At 40.8% G+C, this 20,312-nt stretch overlaps 1 protein-coding gene across 1 annotated transcript in view; it reads left to right on the top strand.

Moving 5' to 3' along the window:
* The window catches only part of LOC121330160 (ankyrin repeat and BTB/POZ domain-containing protein 2-like), a 38,768-nt gene that overhangs the window by 10,807 nt on the left and 7,649 nt on the right, over window positions 1–20,312 (top strand). Inside the window, exons 2-5 of the mRNA XM_041276468.1 lie at window positions 13,452–13,598; window positions 16,927–17,134; window positions 19,398–19,550; window positions 19,957–20,122. Coding sequence (XP_041132402.1) covers window positions 13,452–13,598; window positions 16,927–17,134; window positions 19,398–19,550; window positions 19,957–20,122 — 674 coding nt within the window. The remainder of the gene's footprint in view (window positions 1–13,451; window positions 13,599–16,926; window positions 17,135–19,397; window positions 19,551–19,956; window positions 20,123–20,312) is intronic.

Raw genomic sequence — 20,312 nt, 5'->3', positions numbered from 1 at the left:
ACTGTGATGCACCATGGTAAAATAATAGCAAAGTGACGTGATAAGGCATAAGCAAGCATGGTTAAAGATGTATAGTAAAGCATCTAATGGAGAAAGCATGGCAATGGCAAACTACAAATCTACCATGGCAACCGTTTATTCTTAATGCCTCGAGGAAAGAGTTTTTTAAGCTGCGTTTCTGTCTGTCATCTTTAGTTTTATACTGCTATAACATCCGATCCCTTCGTGACTGTTCAAACTCCACAGCTTCCCAAAAAATTTTCCCCTCAGGCATTACTTTAGAGGATGTGGCAGATGCAATGATTAGTCATTCCCACAGTGGTATTGTCTCAGGCACCGAGTAGTACAGTTCTCGTGGGAGACTGACAGTGGGGCCGAGGAGGTACTGAAAGGGCATGGCATTTGGTTTCTAGCCAGCTTGATTTTTTTTCTTTGTGCACAGAGCCTGTTAATAAGCTGTGGATTGTGACATTGCTTTCCAGTGGTGCCCTTTTGTACTGCTTGCTATTCCACAAAAACAAGTACAAATTGTAACTGGCCTTCCCTGCTCCAGTTTGGCAGGAATCGCTGTAACCTTGTGTAACTGTTGGTGGTTTTTTTTTAAATGCTGGCTATGCGATAGCTGAAAAAGGCACAGCCTAGTATAATACACTGTATTTGTATTTATAACTCGCTGTGAGAAAACTTACCTTTAGTGCACATTGGTGGGGGTGGGGGGTGGGATAAATAGAATGACTAGGAAATTTGTAACAAAACCTTACTGTATAGTAGTCACCCGCAACATTTTGGACACAGTAACTTGGAATGCAATGCCATGCAGAGTCGGATATGTGGGGTGAAATGAAAAAAAATTGCTATGGTTATTTTTAGGGGTAATTTGTGGATAACCACAGATCAGAATTTAATGCAATCCCCCAATGCAGTAAAATGCTCTAAAAAAGCAAATCCATACAAAAATAGAAATTAAAAACTTAGTGTTTTACTTAGTTTTTTCATTGTATGTTTTAACTAGTTCTAGAGGGATGAGTTACAAAATCCTCTTTGACAGGACACTCCAGTTCAAGAAATCAAGACATCCTGGCTACTCTAAGTCAGCACCCCAGCAGTGTGATTGATGTTGTTTGGAGGGTGTCAGGTTTATTTATTTATTTACCTAATTAGCCCCAGGATGAATTGCAGGATATATTATGCCAGCACTGTGATGGATGGTGCTTTTAGTGTTTTTAATCTTTTATTTTAATTCATTTTGTATATTTAAACGTTTAGCATAATGGTGTGTGCAGTTTGCTGCCTTGTGACTGACACGTTAAACTGGAGACAAACTCTTATCTATCAGGACGTGACTAAAATGCCTGACAGATGCCTTTACCATTTTTAGTAAATGGTCAATTCCAACCTTTTAAACAATGTAAATTAATTAAACCATTTGCAGATGACATAATCAACCACACTAATAGCACACTATGCTGTGGCATTTCCTTACACTGCATTGCCACTGAAGATCACTTGGTAAAACAGAATGCTCCATGTTTGTTTATTAAACAGCTAATATTGTATTGTATCATTATGGGCATATAATAGGGATGTGTGAATACTCATCGATAAGCGCATTTCCTTCTCATCCAGGGCGCTAACATTGCTGTACTGTCGGACAATGAAAATATGTTGCAAAACTAGCAAATGCAACTGATTCATCAAGTAAATGTGACCTTTCGATCCTATATATATATTTATATATATATCCGGATATATATATATATATATAATATTAGTTTTAATTAGTTTTATCAGGACAGGTTCTATATTAAATAACACAACGAGATTGGTATTGATTGAAGCTCACTAATTGTGCAAACAAGGGAGATCCAGGGACTGCATTGTTTTATGTTGAGTAATTAACATGTTTTATTCTCGTTAATTACTCTGAAAATACAAGTTTCAGCACATCCCTAATTTATATGCTAACAAACTCCTTAGTTATGTAATATATATGTTATGTAATGTCTTTTTTTAACCATTATGGGACACTCCACCTTTAAATCCCCGTTGCTTTTTTTTTTTTATTTAGTGATGGTTTAAATGCCAGCAGGTATCTTCTGCTAAACAGATTTTGAATCCCAGTGTAATTTTCAACCTGTATAAAATATATCAAGGATTAATAATTTTTACAGCTATTGTCACAGGACTGTGATCATGTCATACAAGAAAGTTTATAAGATATAAAAACAACGTTTCAGTTTTACAGACCTGCTCCGGTGAGGGTGGAACAGTGGCATCTGCTGTCTGTATTTCTGAAAAAAATATCTTTTTATCTACTGAGTAAATCAAATGAATTTAAGAATAGTTACTAGCTGTACAGTAGAACAGTCTTTTATTCCAACAACGATGCCAGACCCAGCTATCCATTTTCTACGGTTGGTGAATTTCCATTTTCTGGAATGAGGAAGCCAACAACAACAATTAGCATTCCATATCTGCTGAAATCTAGATGGATGCAGCTATGAGGGAAATTATAAAAATCAGTGTAGCGTTAAGACTCTGAACTATTATAAACATCATACAAATGTAAAGGAAAGATATATTAATTCTATATAAAAACATCCCTTATGAGGGTTCCCCATAATAAAAGTACAGCAACGTATAATAATGCACAGTGAATGCATGGTAAGCATAGGCTAGCATTGTAAAGAATAGCAAGGTATGGTAACGCATATTACTAAACATGGCCAACCAGGATAAACTGTGGTAAATGCAGAACATAACCAAGGGGAAAGTGCAAAATGTTATACGATTCAAATGGGAAGTTGTCTACTAGATTTAAGGCAGAGAGATACTGAGTGAATTCCGGGGGACTGGCAGCACAGTGACACATTTCAGACAGCTGCATGTTTGATCTGCAGCCTAGGTCTTCTCTCTCCTTTGAATCCCCTCTTCAAAAGAACCAACCTGGAGCTGACCTTCTGAAGACAGGGAGCACCTGTCGCTGGGGGAGGAGATGAGAATGGGCTTCAGGAATGTATTTATTACACACTGGGTGCACTGCATTAAGAACTGTATAGCATGATAAGAGTACCTCAACAGAACAGGAGGCACTTATCTCTCTTAACAAAGCAACTTTATAAAAAGACAACCATACTTTAGCTAATTAAATAGTTTTAGTGTCTTATTTGAAAGTAAGTCATAAGGAAGTTTAGATGCTTACCCAGGCCTGGACTTGTTAAATGGTCCTTTGTGTTGAGTGGAGTTATTTTCCATCAGTCAAACCTCTAAGCTGTGGTGTTTGAACAGTTACAAAGGGATCCTTACTACAACACAATCAGGAGCTGTGGGTTTTGCTGTCAATTGGAGTCCAGTGCAGGGATGGAAATAGCAGTTTACCCACAGTGCAGTTAACAAGCTCAGGTGTTTGCTTATTAAACTCATAGTAAAATTAGAAATGGCTCAAACATTGTCCACCATGCTTCAGGAAAAGCGGGTAAAATAAATCGAAAGAGAATCCATAGTTACCTTTACAAAAGGGGAATTCAGGCAATTATTTTACAAAACAAACATATTTGCAATAGCAAGCTCACATTCTTGCGCATTCATTTTCAGTCATGGTTATGTATTGTGAGTCCTATCATGGGGTTAGTGAGCGCCCAGCAGTCTGCTGAAAAGAAGAGGTATGGAGAGGTTAGGTTAGAGCACAACCAGGGAGTGCATTTCAATCAGCAGAGGCCAGCTGAAGACATGCACTCAGTGCTGGGTCCAGCTGATGAGCGGAGTGTCTAGTCTGTGGAGAGTGAGAGCTGGGAGCTATATGTGTGAGTCACTGCCTCAGCAGTGCTGACTGAAGACTTTGCTTCTCACAGTGAGGGGATTGTTCCCAGGGGAGGAGTCAGGTTGTGTTACTGCAGACTTCAAGACCTTCTGAAGTCTGGCCTGGCCTGAGTCTGCCTTGGAGTATTGTTCGTTGAAATAGTGACACACACACACGTTCCACTAGAAAGGAGGCTGGGGGTTTTATAAGCTTTTCACTGATGCACATCCTTTACCAGGCCAGATGAACAGTAATACAGTACCTAAGAGTAGCAGTCTATATCTATCTGTCATTCATAACCTCAAACACTCAATCATGAAATCTGAGTAAAACCAAAAAAAACTTAGCCCCGTAGACAAGCTTTTGACAAGGCGTCTTCCTGTGTCAGTCCATCCATCTTGCTTATGGAGTGATCCATTGAGATGCATTTTAAATTTTGGATATGAATATATATTGTGTGTGTGTGTGCGTGCGTGCGTGAAAGACTATTTGTGAAAGATAGTCCACCTGTCCACCTTCCATGACGATACTGGAGTATGAAAATGTCACTTTCCATTTTAAATTCTGTATCTCCTTTGCTAGTCTAGAAGACAGCTTTGTTCCATCTTATCCCTTTCTAGTTAGGCTCATCTAAGCTTTTAATTCTATCCAGTTATTAAATTCAGACAATTTAACCTTTCAAACAAGCTCAGCGCAGCTTTGCAGGAATGAAAGAATTTGTTTGCCATGACTGTCTGCTAATCTGAGCGTCTTTAAAATTAAGGAGAAAATAAGAAGAGCATTTAAGTAAAGCAACAATCAACAAGATTCAGTAATGCTGGTTTTAAAAAAATTGTATGACTGAGCTTTTAAGTTTAAGGATGAACAACTGAAAGCTGCGGTAGCCTCCCAATCCACCTCCCCACACTGGGGCTGAGAGATCTCACACTGGAGGCGTGTTGGCTATAAAAGCATCAATGTCTATTGGACTGCCCGGCAGGTATTGCTACCTTCATCAACAGTAAGGAACAATGAGACAAAGCATCTGGAGAAATGTGCTGTGGGCAAACTGCCCTCTATTCAAGGTTACGAACAAACAGGTTAACCAGAAAGGATCTGTTTGTACAGCAGTGCACAATATAACTAGCCCTCCTAGTTTTATGTTTTATCTTGTTTGGACACTCTGTAACAGGTTTGGTTAGTGACATGGTCATACAGGTTCAGGTCTTCTGTAAAGTTTAATGGTCAAGCCGGCCTCCCAGTGTTCTGGAATCTTCAATACTCCATCCTGGTATTTAGTAATGCCACATGCACGCCATTTTGCAAACATGTACGCTAACTTCAGTAAGCTGAAATGTACCTTTTAAATGTAAACATTTACTGATTGCGGTTTAAGGTAGCATTTTAGTTTGAGAGCTATAACATCGTTTTATACCCTCTAATTGTTACAATCCAGTTTTTATCCCCCAGTTTAGTCCCAGCACAAATAATGATGTCAAAAGAAAGTCAGTAGCTTTTGTTCTCAGGCTAATAAAAAAAATGCATGGTCCCTGATTGGCCAGTAAAAATGGAAATAAAATTCCTTTTTTTTTAAAACAGTATTGCTTTCAAAATTTTTTTTATTGGAGACCGCTATAATTTGACCTTTTCCACTTCGAGTCGGAAATGTATTTACCAGCAAGATTTCTCTGAGAGTTGGATCTCTGCACAGACTTTGGCATGGTAATAACAGCTCCTGCTAAAAAGGTTTCTGTTTTTTTTTGTATATAGTTTTATAGAAGAGGCAGATGGATTTCAATATACCGGCCTTTCTCTAAAGCCCTTTCTGTTGTTTTTCTCAGGGCCACTAAGCAACCCTATTGCAACACATAGATTGCTCCCTTTAAGTTCAGTCATCTAAGGCACACAGACTGCATCTTTCCCCCTCTTGGTCAGTTAGAGATAAATAAAACTATATCTCACCCCCTCCAGCTGGCCATTTCCCAAAAAGCTACTTTTAACCAAACTAACATAAGATACTGCAGTGTTTACCAAACCTCTAACCTAAACGTTCTTCGACGTTCTAGTTGATTTCACAAGTGGTCGGGGGTTGCCATGAGATGTCCTTGAAGGTGTGGAACAGTCTGCCACCACAAGGAGAACACATACGCAAACATCTGTATATACGTCTAATGGTTTATAAAAAGACAGCTGCTTGAACGCAATGGTGCACTTTAGTATACGGGAGACTTTAAACTCGTTAGACATCCTACATGAGGGAGAGTCTTGTGAGGTTTTGGAAAACGCACTTCAAGGTAGATGGGAAGAAGATGCATCTTATTTGAAAGAACAATCTTAAAATCACAAGAACGGTACTACTGTTGTCAGGGAAACGGCTCCCTGTTCAGGGGGGCACATTAAGGAGATCGAAGCACTTACCCTGCACTCCCTTTTCACTTCTTCTCCCTTCCTCGTCCTGTAAAACCCTGTTAATAGACTCTGGTAAATTGTTGTGTCAAGTTCAATCTTTATGAGTGGCATTACAGGCACTGGGAGGTAGCAGCACAGAGAAGGATCAGTGAGCCTTAGCAAAGGTTAGTTTGAAGGAAAGTGCAAGGACAAAAAGCTCATTCAGTGAAAGGATGGCCCTTTGGGACACCAAGGGGGGTGGGGGAGGGGGTGCGAGGAGAAAGGAAAGCACTCTGACTGATTGAACGGGCGGTTGAGGCGGTTTATAAATTAGTGAGCTGCAGGATTCCTCCATAGAGGGTCCCGTTATAAGAATCACTGTACCTTTATGTTAAGTAAGATGTTGTTGTTTTAGTGTGCATTGATATCTAATACAGGTACCCTTGGGAAGAGTGGGTGAGCGCTACAGTATGAATAGGTAGTATGTAGAACTTGCACGCATCTCTGCGGCATGCTAGTGTAGTCCCCTTAACAGTTTGCAATGAAATAACAGTTTAAAACTCTTTGCTTTGTCTTTGTTTGTAGGGATTTCTGGATGTCATCATTGTGTGTTTATTGTTAACCAGGAAAAATATACTGAATGAAAGCTTTCTGGACTAGAAGCCTCTGTGTAGAGGAGTATTGAGACCAAGCCAAGAGCTGTCTCTGAATGTTTTTTAGGTGGCTTAAAAAAAAACAGAGCATGTAACCCATAAACAGACATTCACTGTACTTTTGAGTTTTTTATTCGCTGCTTTACTGTTGACAGATTTTATAAGAAAATAGTTTCTGATTAGAGCAACCCTGGCTTATTTACCCTGTCTTGAATCCAGTAAGTTTGAGTTACACATCGTTCTGCAGAGGTCTGTTCTGAATTCCATGACGTGGCTGGAGAGCATGACTGCATGTGATCGAACCAGGGTCGTAATTGGGGAAACACTGATATTATCATTAATAATATCAGTGTTTCCTCAATGTAATAGATTGTAGTCAGGTCGAGACCCTAACTCTTCCCATACCCTGCAGGGAGGCATTAGCAGGATCTGGCTTGTGTGGGCAGTGGAAGGCAGGGCTGCTGCGTGTTATCTTTACGCATGAAACCCGGGCCTCTCACAACATGGCTGTTGTCTAAACAAGCGCCTCATTGAGTCTTGTGAAAGAGGATGGGGGGGGGCTGAGGCAGGTGGCTCTGACTCTAAACAGGCAAGTGTGGAGATTGTACATGGGTAGTGGTAGGAAGGGTCAGAGTTATGGAATGTCAAAAGAATTCCAGGGATTACAGAATAGGGATTAGCATATTGAGGGTTTACCAGCCCTTAATATAATTATCGGCACGCTTTTTTTTATATATATATTTTTTTAATAAGCCCAAAGTAGGAATAGTGCACACAGTGGCTACCTAAACAGCAGAAAAGTTTTTTTTTTAAAATATATATAATCAATCTCTGTTCCTAAATAGGTTTGCATGGCACAATTTAATCTCATAATGTGAAGAATTCCAGATCTCAGCAATCTTAACTTCATGCCACTCAGTGACCTTCTATATGATAACTAAACTATGAACGCGCTTCCTTTCCTCTTGAACATCAGCTTTTCATTCATGCTCACACTCTTCAGAAGCCGACGCCATAGCACACTGTCAGATAACGCAGTGGCTCATCCATATAAAGCACTCTTATTAGAGGAATTCTGATGGGAAACCAGTCATGACGAAGTGCGTTTTTAGTCAATGTTGCAGTACCATAGGGTGATCACAACAATGGCAACATGTGCATCATGGTCGTGATACTATAGTACACTGGTACTGATCTGATACCAGTACTGCAATGGTTTGCCAGTCTGTGTTTGTTTATATGATTGTAATACAATTGGCATACCAAAATATAATTACCTTTGTGGAACCATACTCAAAACCGAAACAAAACTGAAAGATCCTAGTGAAGATTGCTGAAAAACCACACATTTTCTGTTTGGGCTTCATCTCCAACATTGACAAGTGCTTCAGCTGTCAGACGTCGCCAGGGTTGATTAATTGAGTGAAGTGCTAGTGAGGGCATGCATCCTGTGGGCACGCCTGTCCTCAGGGCTGAAGTTCTTTCACTGTAGATAAAGGAAGCGTTACAGATCCATTGCAGGCACACTTCAGATTAGTTTTAGCAATGCAGTTTGGTGATATTTCTTGTCATAATGACATCAGTTACTTAATCTAATTTTAATTTTAAGGACTGGCACTGCAGGGATGGAAATAAGACATATGTTGTAAAGCAGTTTCACCCATTCCAGATTTTAATAAGAACTTGATTAGCGACAGTACACAGGTAACAAGTTCAGGCATGTCTTAATAAAACTGGGAATAAATCAAACCGCTATGCAATGGGAGTCTTATTTCCATCCCTGTACTGAAAGCCGTTTCAAACCCCCAGATAATTAATAAATGCACAATCAAGTGGCTTACATGCTAAAGGTATGCATAACCAAGTTAAACAACATAAAAACAGAAACTGTGCTATTTAACACATGATTTTGTAGATTTGAGCCTTTAGCTCAGCAATAATTATATGGCATTTCATTTAAATACTGCAGCAGTGTAGGAGCAAAACTAAAAGTGTGCATAAAAATATGTTTCGACTTTTATTTTAAACAACCATGGAATGAGGGTGGAGTACACACAGCGGTGTAGTGTCAAATGGATTCTGCTAGTTATGCTCATTAAAACACATTTGTATGCCTTTCTACAGGCAAAGCGTTACGTAGTTAAAGCCACATAAAATGTATTTGAGCTAACTGTAGCAGCGTAATCTCTCTGCCTGGCTTCTTGACCTTGGTAAAGTAGTTTCAGATGGTGTATGAGGTGCGGGCAGGAGCCTTGCCTCTAACGAAGAGGCCGATGGCTCTCTCTCTCTCTTTCTCTCTCTCTCTCTCTTTCTTCTCTCTCTCCCTCTCTGTGCTTCTATCAGCTGCTGTGGTTGCTCAGCACACCAAAGTGCGTCAGACCTCCACTTAGACCTAGAGCCCAATGCCAGAGACACTGGGATAGATTTACTAAGGTTTGGACATTTCTTTATGTAGCAAGCAAACAACCTGGTTGTGTTGCAGAACTAGCATATTTCATCATTTTTTTAAATTTTTCCTTGGAAGGAAATGCTTTGTAAATTCAGTCCATAGGAAAAAAAAAATGTAGTTTTTAACAGACTTAATGCTGCTCGTACACAGATATGTTACAGAAAGAATGCCTTTTAACTAATTCACAGCACTAAAGGCCCTCTTAGTCACACTGGAATTGGGTCAGAGTGCAGTCATTGGGAGCTGTATGACTAGTATTATACAGTTTTGTATGCATTCATGTACGGTGTATGGTTTTCCAACATGTTTCTACTGAGGATATATCAACTGAACTGGCAATTTTATTCCATTACATCGGTTTTATTCCTCTTTGCCTCTAAACATACTTAAAAATGAGACAGTAGTATTCAAGGGTGTTCTCTCCTCATTTTCAGTGTAGGGAAATTGAAATACTGAAGAATTAACCAGAAAAGGGTAATTCAACAAGATTAGACTTATTGGTCAAAAATAACCAAACAGAATATACAGCCTGATAATGCAGGAGATACAGAAGTCTTGAACTGAGGAAGAATGTCAGTAGTATTAAACTTACATTGAGGAGATGTGTATACTGAACTGGATGGTGGAGCAAAGCAGCTTTTAATCGTCTTGTTTGCAACGACTGTGTGAAAGAAAGAAAATAATATTTTTTCCAACAGGCTTCTGGGTTCAGTTCAGTGAAGACAATTAACTAGGGCTATTTGTGTTTGTTTATTTGCCTACTTGATTCAACAAGGCAGTGGCTCCAGTTTGGTTCATCTATGACTAAGCATACTGGAAGTAAGCAACTGCTATGGCAAAACCGTGGTCTTCTTTTAACAAAAACCTACCGTCTTCAGTTCAAACACATCTTTCAAGACAGTTTGAAGACAGCATTGATTGAAGCGTTGGTTTATCAATATGTGGTTCTTTTAGTATTATTCCTATTGCAAATGTGCTAAAGGAGTAGAAGGCACTGTGAAGTAACAGTTAAAGGAAGCCTGGCTGAAGGCTCATTCTTGCGTCATCAGAAAGCTCTCAAAGTCAATGTGTTATTAATTGTAGCCGTGTGTTTTCAGTTTGCAACATTGCTGATAAAAGAGCCAGCCTGAGCATTCTGGTAAATACAGTGAATCAGGATTCGTTTACATGGAGAGAGTCATGCCAGTCAAATTACTGGTTTCAGTAAGAAAATACTAATAGTAACACTTACTGCACTCATATCATCTTCTCATAAATAAGGCAGCAGGGACATGTTCAGACTTGTCCAAGTGTAGGACAGCTGGTGTAAGAATTGCAAGAACAAACAAATGGCCGCTGTACATGTAGCAGTACCCCAATAATAATTAGGTTCTCTATTAAGGCCATTTTTCTTGGTGCTCATAATAGAGGTATTTCATCACTCAACCATATGTAAAATCAATTTAAACATGTCTGCATCCGCAACTATAAAAACATTCAATAGTGCTGGTGAGAGTGTCTGAGCTGGAAGTAAAGCCTGCAGTTCTGGGGAAGGCATCAGGACTGCACTCTCCACATGTACTCCAGCCCCCTGAGACTCAATCACATTCCTACCAGCACTGCCAACTGACAGCATTCAGATACTTCCCATTACTGTATCGATCTACGCCAAGGCCCATCAATGATCTTTCTGTACTCTGTCTGTTACAGGAAAGCGGTGGAGACCAATTCTTTTTCAGTACAATATCAGCAGCAGCACCTATCTGGGGATTCCTGTTGATGGTACAAAAATACTGATATTCACGAGAACAACTAAAACACAAAAATAATTATTTGTAAAAGACTTCCAAAACACTAATTCTTTTGTTCGAATGTGGATAAACAGTTTTCGTATGCTTTTGCATCTCTCAATGCGTGAGGTCTATCTTCAGTTAACCTCCTTACCTTGCATGGCCTTCAACCCAACAGACTAGGAGTACCTGCTTGTACACAGCAATCTGATCTCCCCTTCAAGGAGACCAGGCCTGGCTTCTGATTATCATTTCCAGACCGTTGTGCTCCCTAAGGTTTTAAACCCTGTTCTCCTGCCCTCTTATTAACCACTTTGAGAATTATCCTCCATGTTGGATGCCTGTATTATGCTGCATTTCTGTCTGCACCATGAAAGCTTCTGTAACTTAATCTCATCTTGTTCCAACATTAAACTGGGTCAAAGATCAACTGTCTGTGTTTTTGAATATCCTTCCATATATTTCCCTCAGCCAGCCTTTCTTATGTTCTTTTCATCTGACACTTTATTAGGTAGCTTTTACCATCACTAGTGGGGTCAAGTTCTGCCAGCCTGCAATCCTAACTGTGGCTGATACAAAACTAATTGATCTTGATCTGCTGCTGATGGAAATGAGTCGGATTTCAAATTACTTTCAAGTCAGCCTCAGTGGCAGATGGAAATGTGGCTTTGTAATGCTCCATTTCTTTAGTGGACAGAGAGAATCTATTCAGTTAGAACTTAACTGAACCCCTGTGGATAAATAGTGGACTTCAGTCTCCAGTTAAACACTTCAGGCTTCACTATCATAATAAAATTATTGGCTTATTATGAAATCCTTTTTTTATGTGTGGGAGCCGAGGCAAACTCATTTCAAGTGTGATGTAGTTAAACCCAAGACTGGGTTTGTAAGATTCTCTGAAATTGAGCTGTGGCTTATCCTGGTGGGGTATAGGCTCATCAGACCAGCCCTGAAGCAGTGTTTTCTCCCTTCCCTGTGAAAACCTTGGGCATATCTCCAGGGCTGAGCTTTAATTGGGGATAACCGTCACAGATCTGCTTAGAAGGCTAATGAACGGAAAATCGCCACTGTATTCCCCGGATCAGTTGACGGCTGAGGAAATGCCAGTCTGCTCCCAGAGAGACTGTCATTATCCTGGGTACAGTAGCTCACATCTCTGGGGCTGGGATTGGCCACACTGGCTTTGCTTTACTGGAGTCTAATTGTCCCTTGAGACTAAATACTTGACTGTGAAACTCAGCCCACTCCCCTTACGTTTTGAATTATTTCACCAGGAAACACTTTCTCAAACTTTCTGGAGACTGAACTGTCCAAGAGTAACACAGTCTGTTGTTTCAGGTGTCTTTTTTGTACCACATATTTGGCATATTTGTTGCTGCCTGTCTGTGTGATACACCTCTTTTACACTGAGAGATATGCTGGGCTTACAGCCGTTACTGTGGCTGGAAATATTCCACAGGTGTGGAATATTGTAATATGACAGGGGTAGTCCCCTTCCAAATCAGCTCTTGTAATAAGCTTTGTATTGTTTTATACTCGGCCCGTATTGTAATCCAGACATTGAAACAAAACAACAAAACTTAATTTGAAAAAACAGCCACAGCAGGGTGTATAAAGATGCTGCATAAAGCGTCTTTTCTAAATTAGTAATGTTTAGTTGAGGTTTCAACAGAAAAGGGTGGTGAGTTCCATCATTAAGGGTTCAGCAGAAAGGAGGCTTCCCAAAATTCGTGTCTGCATTTAGGAACCACAGAACGCCTATCTGACGATCAAAGGGAGTTACAGCCTTAATTATAACAAAACACTTATATGGGCACATTGAGGTAGAAAGTGGATTGACTGTAATTATTTTTTATTGTTGATGGCTGAAAGCTCAGTATGTGTGCCATTGAACTTTCACTTACATCAGCTCTAAACAATTTGGTGCATTTTGGGTTTGGCTGCTGGCATTGCGTTTTATTAACCAAAATAAAAACATGGTGCAATGTTTTAAAATGCACCCAACCAGAACTTTCACAACCGGCTATCGGGCAAAGTAATAATATTGTCACTTCTTTCAAATTGTTAATAAGCGGGTGTAACAAAGTGCCCGCCCCTGTGCACTATCCACAGCAATGTGTTGCGTAAGCCATTTAAGTCACTAATAGCTTCAATCACAGTGGGCTAAACCCAGAGCGTAACATCTCAACAGGAGAATACTTGATGCTTCAAAATGGAAACTGTTTAAGGCTACTGGTGAATCAAGAAGTGGAAATTGTCTTGTAAAAAGGTGCAATTCAACTAAATGATAAGCATTTCTATATAATTAATATTCTACCATTGCTAGAATTTTTGTTTTGTATATTATGTATAGTAAAATTTCTGATCTCCCCCTTACCTGCTGTAACATCCTGCTGCTGTTCTTGTCTCTCTAGGCGTGCTGTCCCTGCCTGCACACTTCAGCCCCTACACAGAGGGCTCTTCAAACCCAGACAGCCGCGAGGACGCCTACGCACAGCTGGAGCTGCGCACCCTGGAGCAGGCACTCCTCGCCACCTGCGTGGGCAGCATCTCTGAGCTCAGTGAGTCTGTGCACAGACAGACGGGCACACCGACAGACACACGGACAGGCAGACAGGCGCAGAATACAATAATGAAAAAACCCTGTAAAATAAAGCCACTTCTTTGATTTTTTTTACGTGTGTTAAGCCTAGAGATTTAAACACAAATGTCAGTGTTATTGCAATTTGTCTGTACCATACATGTTTCTTCTAAATAATATCCATTGACTAAAACAGCCAAATGCAAAACTAAAGGAAGAAAATAAAATGTTAGTTGAGGTCCCAAACCATTGTGAAAATGGATAAACAGTAAACTGGACGAAGCTGCAAAACAAGCAAAGGGGATGCTTGATAGTAATTTGAGGAAGACCATGCTTACTAAGCAGCTGGATTCAAAGGGGCTTTGTAGCCTAATACTTGGAGTCTTAGTGTAAATATCTGGAAGATCTTTTAAATTAGATGCTTCTGTGAGCAGGTCAGTTTTTAATTCAAGTTCAAGGGCTTTATCCATGGAATGTGTATCATAGTAAAGGGCTATAATAAACCAGCATACTAAACAAGAACTTTGCATGTTTTTTGTTCTAGCTTAAATTTTTTCCTCACATAAATCTTAATGACTTAATCTTAAAATAGGGTTTAATTACAGGAACTGTGGTTATAGCATCATTTTCCTGACCTAACTAAATGAAATACGTTGTGCCTTATCATTTCCTCACACAGGAGAATAGGACCCACTGTCTGAGAGCTGACACATTTGGTCCCTGAAAATCAACAGGTGTACATTTCAATACTGTTTATGATATTTGGGGAGCTAAAACCAGCTAGAATCAACCCAGAGACGAGAGGCTCCTCGCCCCCTTACTACCAGCTAGAATTGGTCCTGTGTTTTGTGGAGAGCACGAGAGGCTCCGCGACACACGGACAGGCAGACAGGCGCAGAATACAATAGCTTCAATCACCCTGGGCTAAACCCAGAGCGTAACATCTCAACAGGAGAATACTTGATGCTTCAAAGCCCACTACTGGTGAATCAAGAAGTGGAAATTGTCTTGTAAAAACATGCAATTCAACTAAATGAAAATCCATTGACTATAACCCAAATACATCTGGAAGATCTTTTAAATTAGATGCTTCTGTGAGCAGGTCAGTTTTTAATTCAAGTTCAAGGGCTTTATCCATGGAATGTGTATCATAGTAAAGGGCTATAATAACCCCCCCCCGACCAGTCACTACAGAACCGTCTGTCTGCCCGTGTGGCGGTCTGTTGTGCCTGTCCGGCTGTCCGCGTCTTAGTGATTACTTTTTTGGGACATTTTAGTTCGGGTGAAGAAACTTTTCTTAAAAAAAAATCACACAATTCGTATCTCTAATTTGTGTTTCAGTCACATAACGTTAACAGACATGGATGTACAAAGAAGATTTATTTAGGTAACTATTTTGTCGGGTTACGTTTTGTTTACAATAATCCAGGGGTTTTGGACATAGGCGGTTTCATTACTCCTTCGGTACATCGTCGACCTAAAGTTTAGTATTATAACCTCCAGAATCATTTCCCGAAGAGCAAAAATTAGTCAATCCCGAGAGAGGGTTAATTTCCCATTAATAAACAGCATACTAAACAAGAACTTTGCATGTTTTTTGTTCTAGCTTAAATTTTTTCCTCACATAAATCTTAATGACTTAATCTTAAAATAGGGTTTAATTACAGGAACTGTGGTTATAGCATCATTTTCCTGACCTAACTAAATGAAATACGTTGTGCCTTATCATTTCCTCACACAGGAGAATAGGACCCACTGTCTGAGAGCTGACACATTTGGTCCCTGAAAATCAACAGGTGTACATTTCAATACTGTTTATGATATTTGGGGAGCTAAAACCAGCTAGAATCAACCCAGAGACGAGAGGCTCCTCGCCCCCTTACTACCAGCTAGAATTAACCCAGAGACGAGAGGCTCCGCGCCCCCACCCCCCCCCCCACACACACACACACACACACACACACACACACACACACAGATCCCATCTCTTTGGCAGCTCACAGCGGTTTGTTTATTTTCCAGTCGATACCACGAGAGGGGAGAACGTGTCCTTTTGGGTTGGCTTAACACTCCTGCGCTTGTGCCCCTGCACAAGGGAGCGTTTATAAACCAGCTTCATGCTTCAGCTTAAAAAAAGACTGCTTTATTTTATACCGCAGCACCCCTCCTTCTTATCCCGGCTTGTGGCAGCTATAATGAGGTTGGGGGAGGGGGTGAACAGTCTTTTTTTTTTTTTTCAAATAAATAAATAAAAACATTTAAAAAAACGGGTAGAATTTGAATTCCAAACTCATCTCGGAGCACCTGAGTTTTGGAGTAGAGCTGGTTATTGGATCCATCGCTCTGGCACCGGTGAAGGAATTCTTTCAAGTGCCTCGTGGAAGACTTTACTGGAAACAAAGAGGCCCTTTAGAATCTCGCCATTGATGTGAAGAGAGTTTAAAAAGACACAGGGACTCTCTTCTCTCCGCTATTCTAAGTTATTTGATTAAAAATTAACTGTAAAGTAATTGGTTTCAGTGTGAATGAAGTCTCCCACCCTATCCTCCTGACTGACCACCTCATTTAGACTGATTTCGCTGGCTGCCAAGTTAAACTCATGCATTTTCAATTCTCTTTCACGCACACAAGGCGAAGTGACTGGGGCTTTCTTTGGTGTCTGCTGATGAATGCATCCTCTTTTATATCGTTTCTTTCACTTGTTTCCCCCCAGCATTGAGCAAAAATTACAATACGAGAAGACGGCAGCTATCACTGCTACTGATCAAACCAGCCCTCATATACATGCTGTACATTACAGCTATCCCTGCTGCTGATCAAACCAGCCCTCGTATACATGCTGTACATTACAGCTATCCCTTCTACTGATCAAACCAGCTCTCGAATACATGCTGTACATTACAGCTGTCCCTGCTGCTGATCAAACCAGCCCCCGTATACATGCTATATATTTGTCTTTCTTTACACTGTTTCTCAGTTCTTCAAAAAAAAGTACAGTTTTCTAAGTGGGAGCACACTAGCCGTTTCATGTAAAATAATTGTGTATCTGTTATTTAGATTTTAGTTTTTTTGTTTAGAATATGATATTAAATTGTTAAGTTGACCAAAATACTTTTTTGTCTTGCTATCCGTATTCAAAACCACAGTATATGAAAGAAACACACAAAAGTAGTTTGTTTTTTTTCTTTGTTGTTGTTGTTAGTATAACAATAGCCCAGCGTTTGAGAAGGTGTTTTTTCGCCCCGACCACTCTGTGTTTCTGGGATGTGGGTGCTGACTCTCCCGCTTGGTGTCTCCTTGTCTCTCAGGTGACCTCGTCTCCCGGGCGATGCACCACATGCAGAGGCTGAGTGCGGTGCGGCCTGGCCTTAGCCCGGCTCGACACTGTCGTCAGCAGCCTGTATCCTGGTCCCCCGACGCCCTGCACACTCTCTACTACTTCCTGCACAGCCCCCAGATGGAGTCCATGGAGAACCCCAACCTCGACCCCCCCAGAATGGCCCTCAACAAGGAGAGGTACAGCAAACCCTGCAAAGCGCACTGAAACACGGCAGGGGGAGGGACCAAATGATTGGCAAAAAAAGTCTGTAGTCCTGTTATTGCAAACCCACACTTTTTATGACTAAACTAGCCTGGGGCACAGCAAAGGCTAATATGTCTATTGACCCCTGGGGAATAATCAGGAGGCAGTTAAAGGAAGCAGCTGTGCGGGTGTACACTGCTGTGACACATCCAGATGTCGAGGGCTAGGAGCTGCGACACATGGATTAGCTCAGTATTGCTGCACCTCTACAGAAATTATGTATTCTACAGACTAATTACACTGTAGTGCTGTTATTCCCTTTGCAAGTAGGACTCATTTTCCTGCATACCGAATGCATACTTGTTGTGTCTTTTTTAAAGACAATTTTGCAAGAGTCATTCATTCTGCAAGGTGCAAATGTAGTCTAACTCCTTTGTATTATAATTGCCTTCATTAAATTCATATCGTATCATTGGCATATTTTGCTTCCCTGGAATGCATAATGAATGTCAAAATAATCACAGAGCAAAGAAAGCTGACCTAAAATATTAGATTCAACTTTTAAAAAATGTTCATTGTTAACATCAGATAACCAGGAAATAAAAAACAGGCCAGAACAGAAATAGACGAGCTGGCTCTGCTTTAAAGGCGGTTCTTTTGGTGTTTTTTTGGGAGGCTGTGCCAACAATTATTAGCCTGTATTATTTTCCAGTCTCTAGTCACCACCACCCCTCTCTGCTTTCTCTGAAAGTCTGACAAAAAATCAGCACCTTCCATTTCCCTTGAAACAACACTCCTCTCTAGCGGAACAATCAATTTTGTGTTAAAACTGAACAGTTGCAGTGGGGATAAGGGGAGGAAGACAACAAGCTGTAATTGATAACAAAGACAGATTGAATTCACTTCCTATGAGATATAACTTGGTTACATTCTAATAACAGGCTAAAATGAAACCTGTGGCCTCTCTGTTAACCAGGCTTGGAAAACAGTGTGGCAGAGAGGTTAGCGCTCTGGGAACTGGGCAGTTGTGTGGCCTAGCGTTTGACGCTAAGAGATTGTGGTCAAGTTGTTAGAGCTGGTGGAGTGAGATGCGGTATGGTTAAAGCTGGTGGACTGGGAAGCAGTGTGGCCTGCTGAAAGAAAAACAATACAAAAATATTCCCTTTATCTCGTACTGGGGGTGTTCCAATATATTGCATTGAAGTCTCTAATTATTCTAGTGTCAGAGATGCTTTTCCGACAGGTCAACACAATGTTCCCATCCATGTGAAAGGCGTTCTTGTTTTTACAGGAGATCTGCTCACTTAGTGAGACAATGTGCACTGTTAGGTAGTAGCTCTCTGAAGACAGACTATTTTTGTTCAGTTCTCATTGCCTTTCCTGCCACACATGTTGACCAGCTTGAGATAAACTGAGAACGTGTGATAGCTTTCATTGTGCCTCCATTCCCTTGTTTAAAGGACAGTCAAAAGCTTTTGGTCCCTCGTACTGCAGGAAACCATGGGAGCACAGCCACATTTGTTTTAAAGTTACTGCCAGCATATTTCTAACAACTTTTAAATAATGGCTCTCAAAAGTGTGTTGTATGTTGACATCTGCATTATCAGCTCCTGAAATTTAAGTTGCAATCTATCAAGGATGAAAAGGTCTATTGATAGCTCATTAAGGAAGCTACATCTTATTCTAAGGTCCCGAGTACAGCTGTTGTTTTAAACACTATTTCCCTGCCAACTCACAACTTAAGGTTATTGCTTTTGCTAAGCTCCCACACACGTCTGTCCCACAGATGCCCTCGAATAGTGCTTAGTAGAGGCATTCTTGTTTACAGCTGCACACGGTCATTGTTAATGTTAATTGTCCAATAATTAACAGGAATTACTGGTAATCATCAGTCATTTTCTCTTTGTTCCTTGAATCTATTAATAATCTTTAAAAAATGAAAACCGTGTTAAATTAATAATTGTATTTGGTCCCCTAGTTAAAGAGTTGTACTGTTTATATATATATATATATATATATATATATAAGCCTTTCCTTTTGAGACTGCCTGTCCAGACTGCTTTACGCTGTGATTTTGTAATGCAGACTGCTCGCTTCTGAGAGTTAACTCAAGTTCCCCAAAACTATTGCACTTGTAACCAGAGACAAATTTAATGCCTAACCCAGCGAGTCACTTTGCCTCCCAGTGCTAATTTAATTAGCCCCTCTCTTTCTCTCCCGCTCTGTGTTATTTGATTTCCTCCCCTCTCCCCGCAGGCCCTTTCTCCTGCTGCCTCCGCTGATGGAGTGGATGCGCGTGGCCCTCGTGCACGCAGAGCACCGACGCAGCCTCCTGCTGGACAGCGATGACGTCAGACAGACCGCTCGGCTGCTGCTCCCTGGGCTGGACTGCGAGCCGCGACAGCTCAAGTACGAACAGGGGTTGGAGGATGGGGGGTTTCTACGCATCCCCCTTCAGAGCTTTAGTTTGACCTGAAATACCATTTCTGTTTATTTTATTAGGTACAGTTCTGATAAACATGTAGGGTATTTTATGCAGCATTATCATTACGCTTCATTTGCAGGATGGTCAGGAATATAGTGTAAGAAAAACAGCTCCATAAATTCTAGAGTTAGTGCATAAAGAACTATTATTATTATTATTATTATTATTATTATTATTATTATTATTATTATCGTGGCATGCACACCTCCCTCAACTCTGCTCCAGTCCTGACCTGACCCGACACCCCCCTCTATCTCTCCCCCTGACCTGACTCGACACCCTCCTCTTTTTCCCCCTGTCCTGACCCAACACCCCCCTCTCTCTCCCCAGGCCTGAGTGCTGTTTCACCTCCTTCAGACGTCTCGACGCCAAGGCAGCGACGGACAAGTTCCAGCAGGACCTGGGCTTCCGCATGCTCAACAGTGGGAGGACCGACCTGATCAACCAGGCTATCGAGCTGCTGGGGCCCGATGGAGTCAATACAATGGACGATCAGGTAGGGGTGGTTGGGGATTACAGTGATAGGTGCGGAGGATCTATGTGGAGGATCAAGACAAAGGAAACGCCTCACACATGGAGCATGCTGTTGTGTGTAGATGGGCAATCCCTTGAATGAAGAACCAATTTGGGTAATACTTTATTTTAATTGTCAGTAATTACTCATTCGGTACTTATGTAAGTACCAG

Source organism: Polyodon spathula, chromosome 17 (assembly GCF_017654505.1).
Source record: "Polyodon spathula isolate WHYD16114869_AA chromosome 17, ASM1765450v1, whole genome shotgun sequence".
Classification (NCBI taxonomy): domain Eukaryota; kingdom Metazoa; phylum Chordata; class Actinopteri; order Acipenseriformes; family Polyodontidae; genus Polyodon; species Polyodon spathula.
Note: the sequence above shows the minus strand (reverse complement) of the source record. Positions and strands in the feature narration are given on the sequence as shown.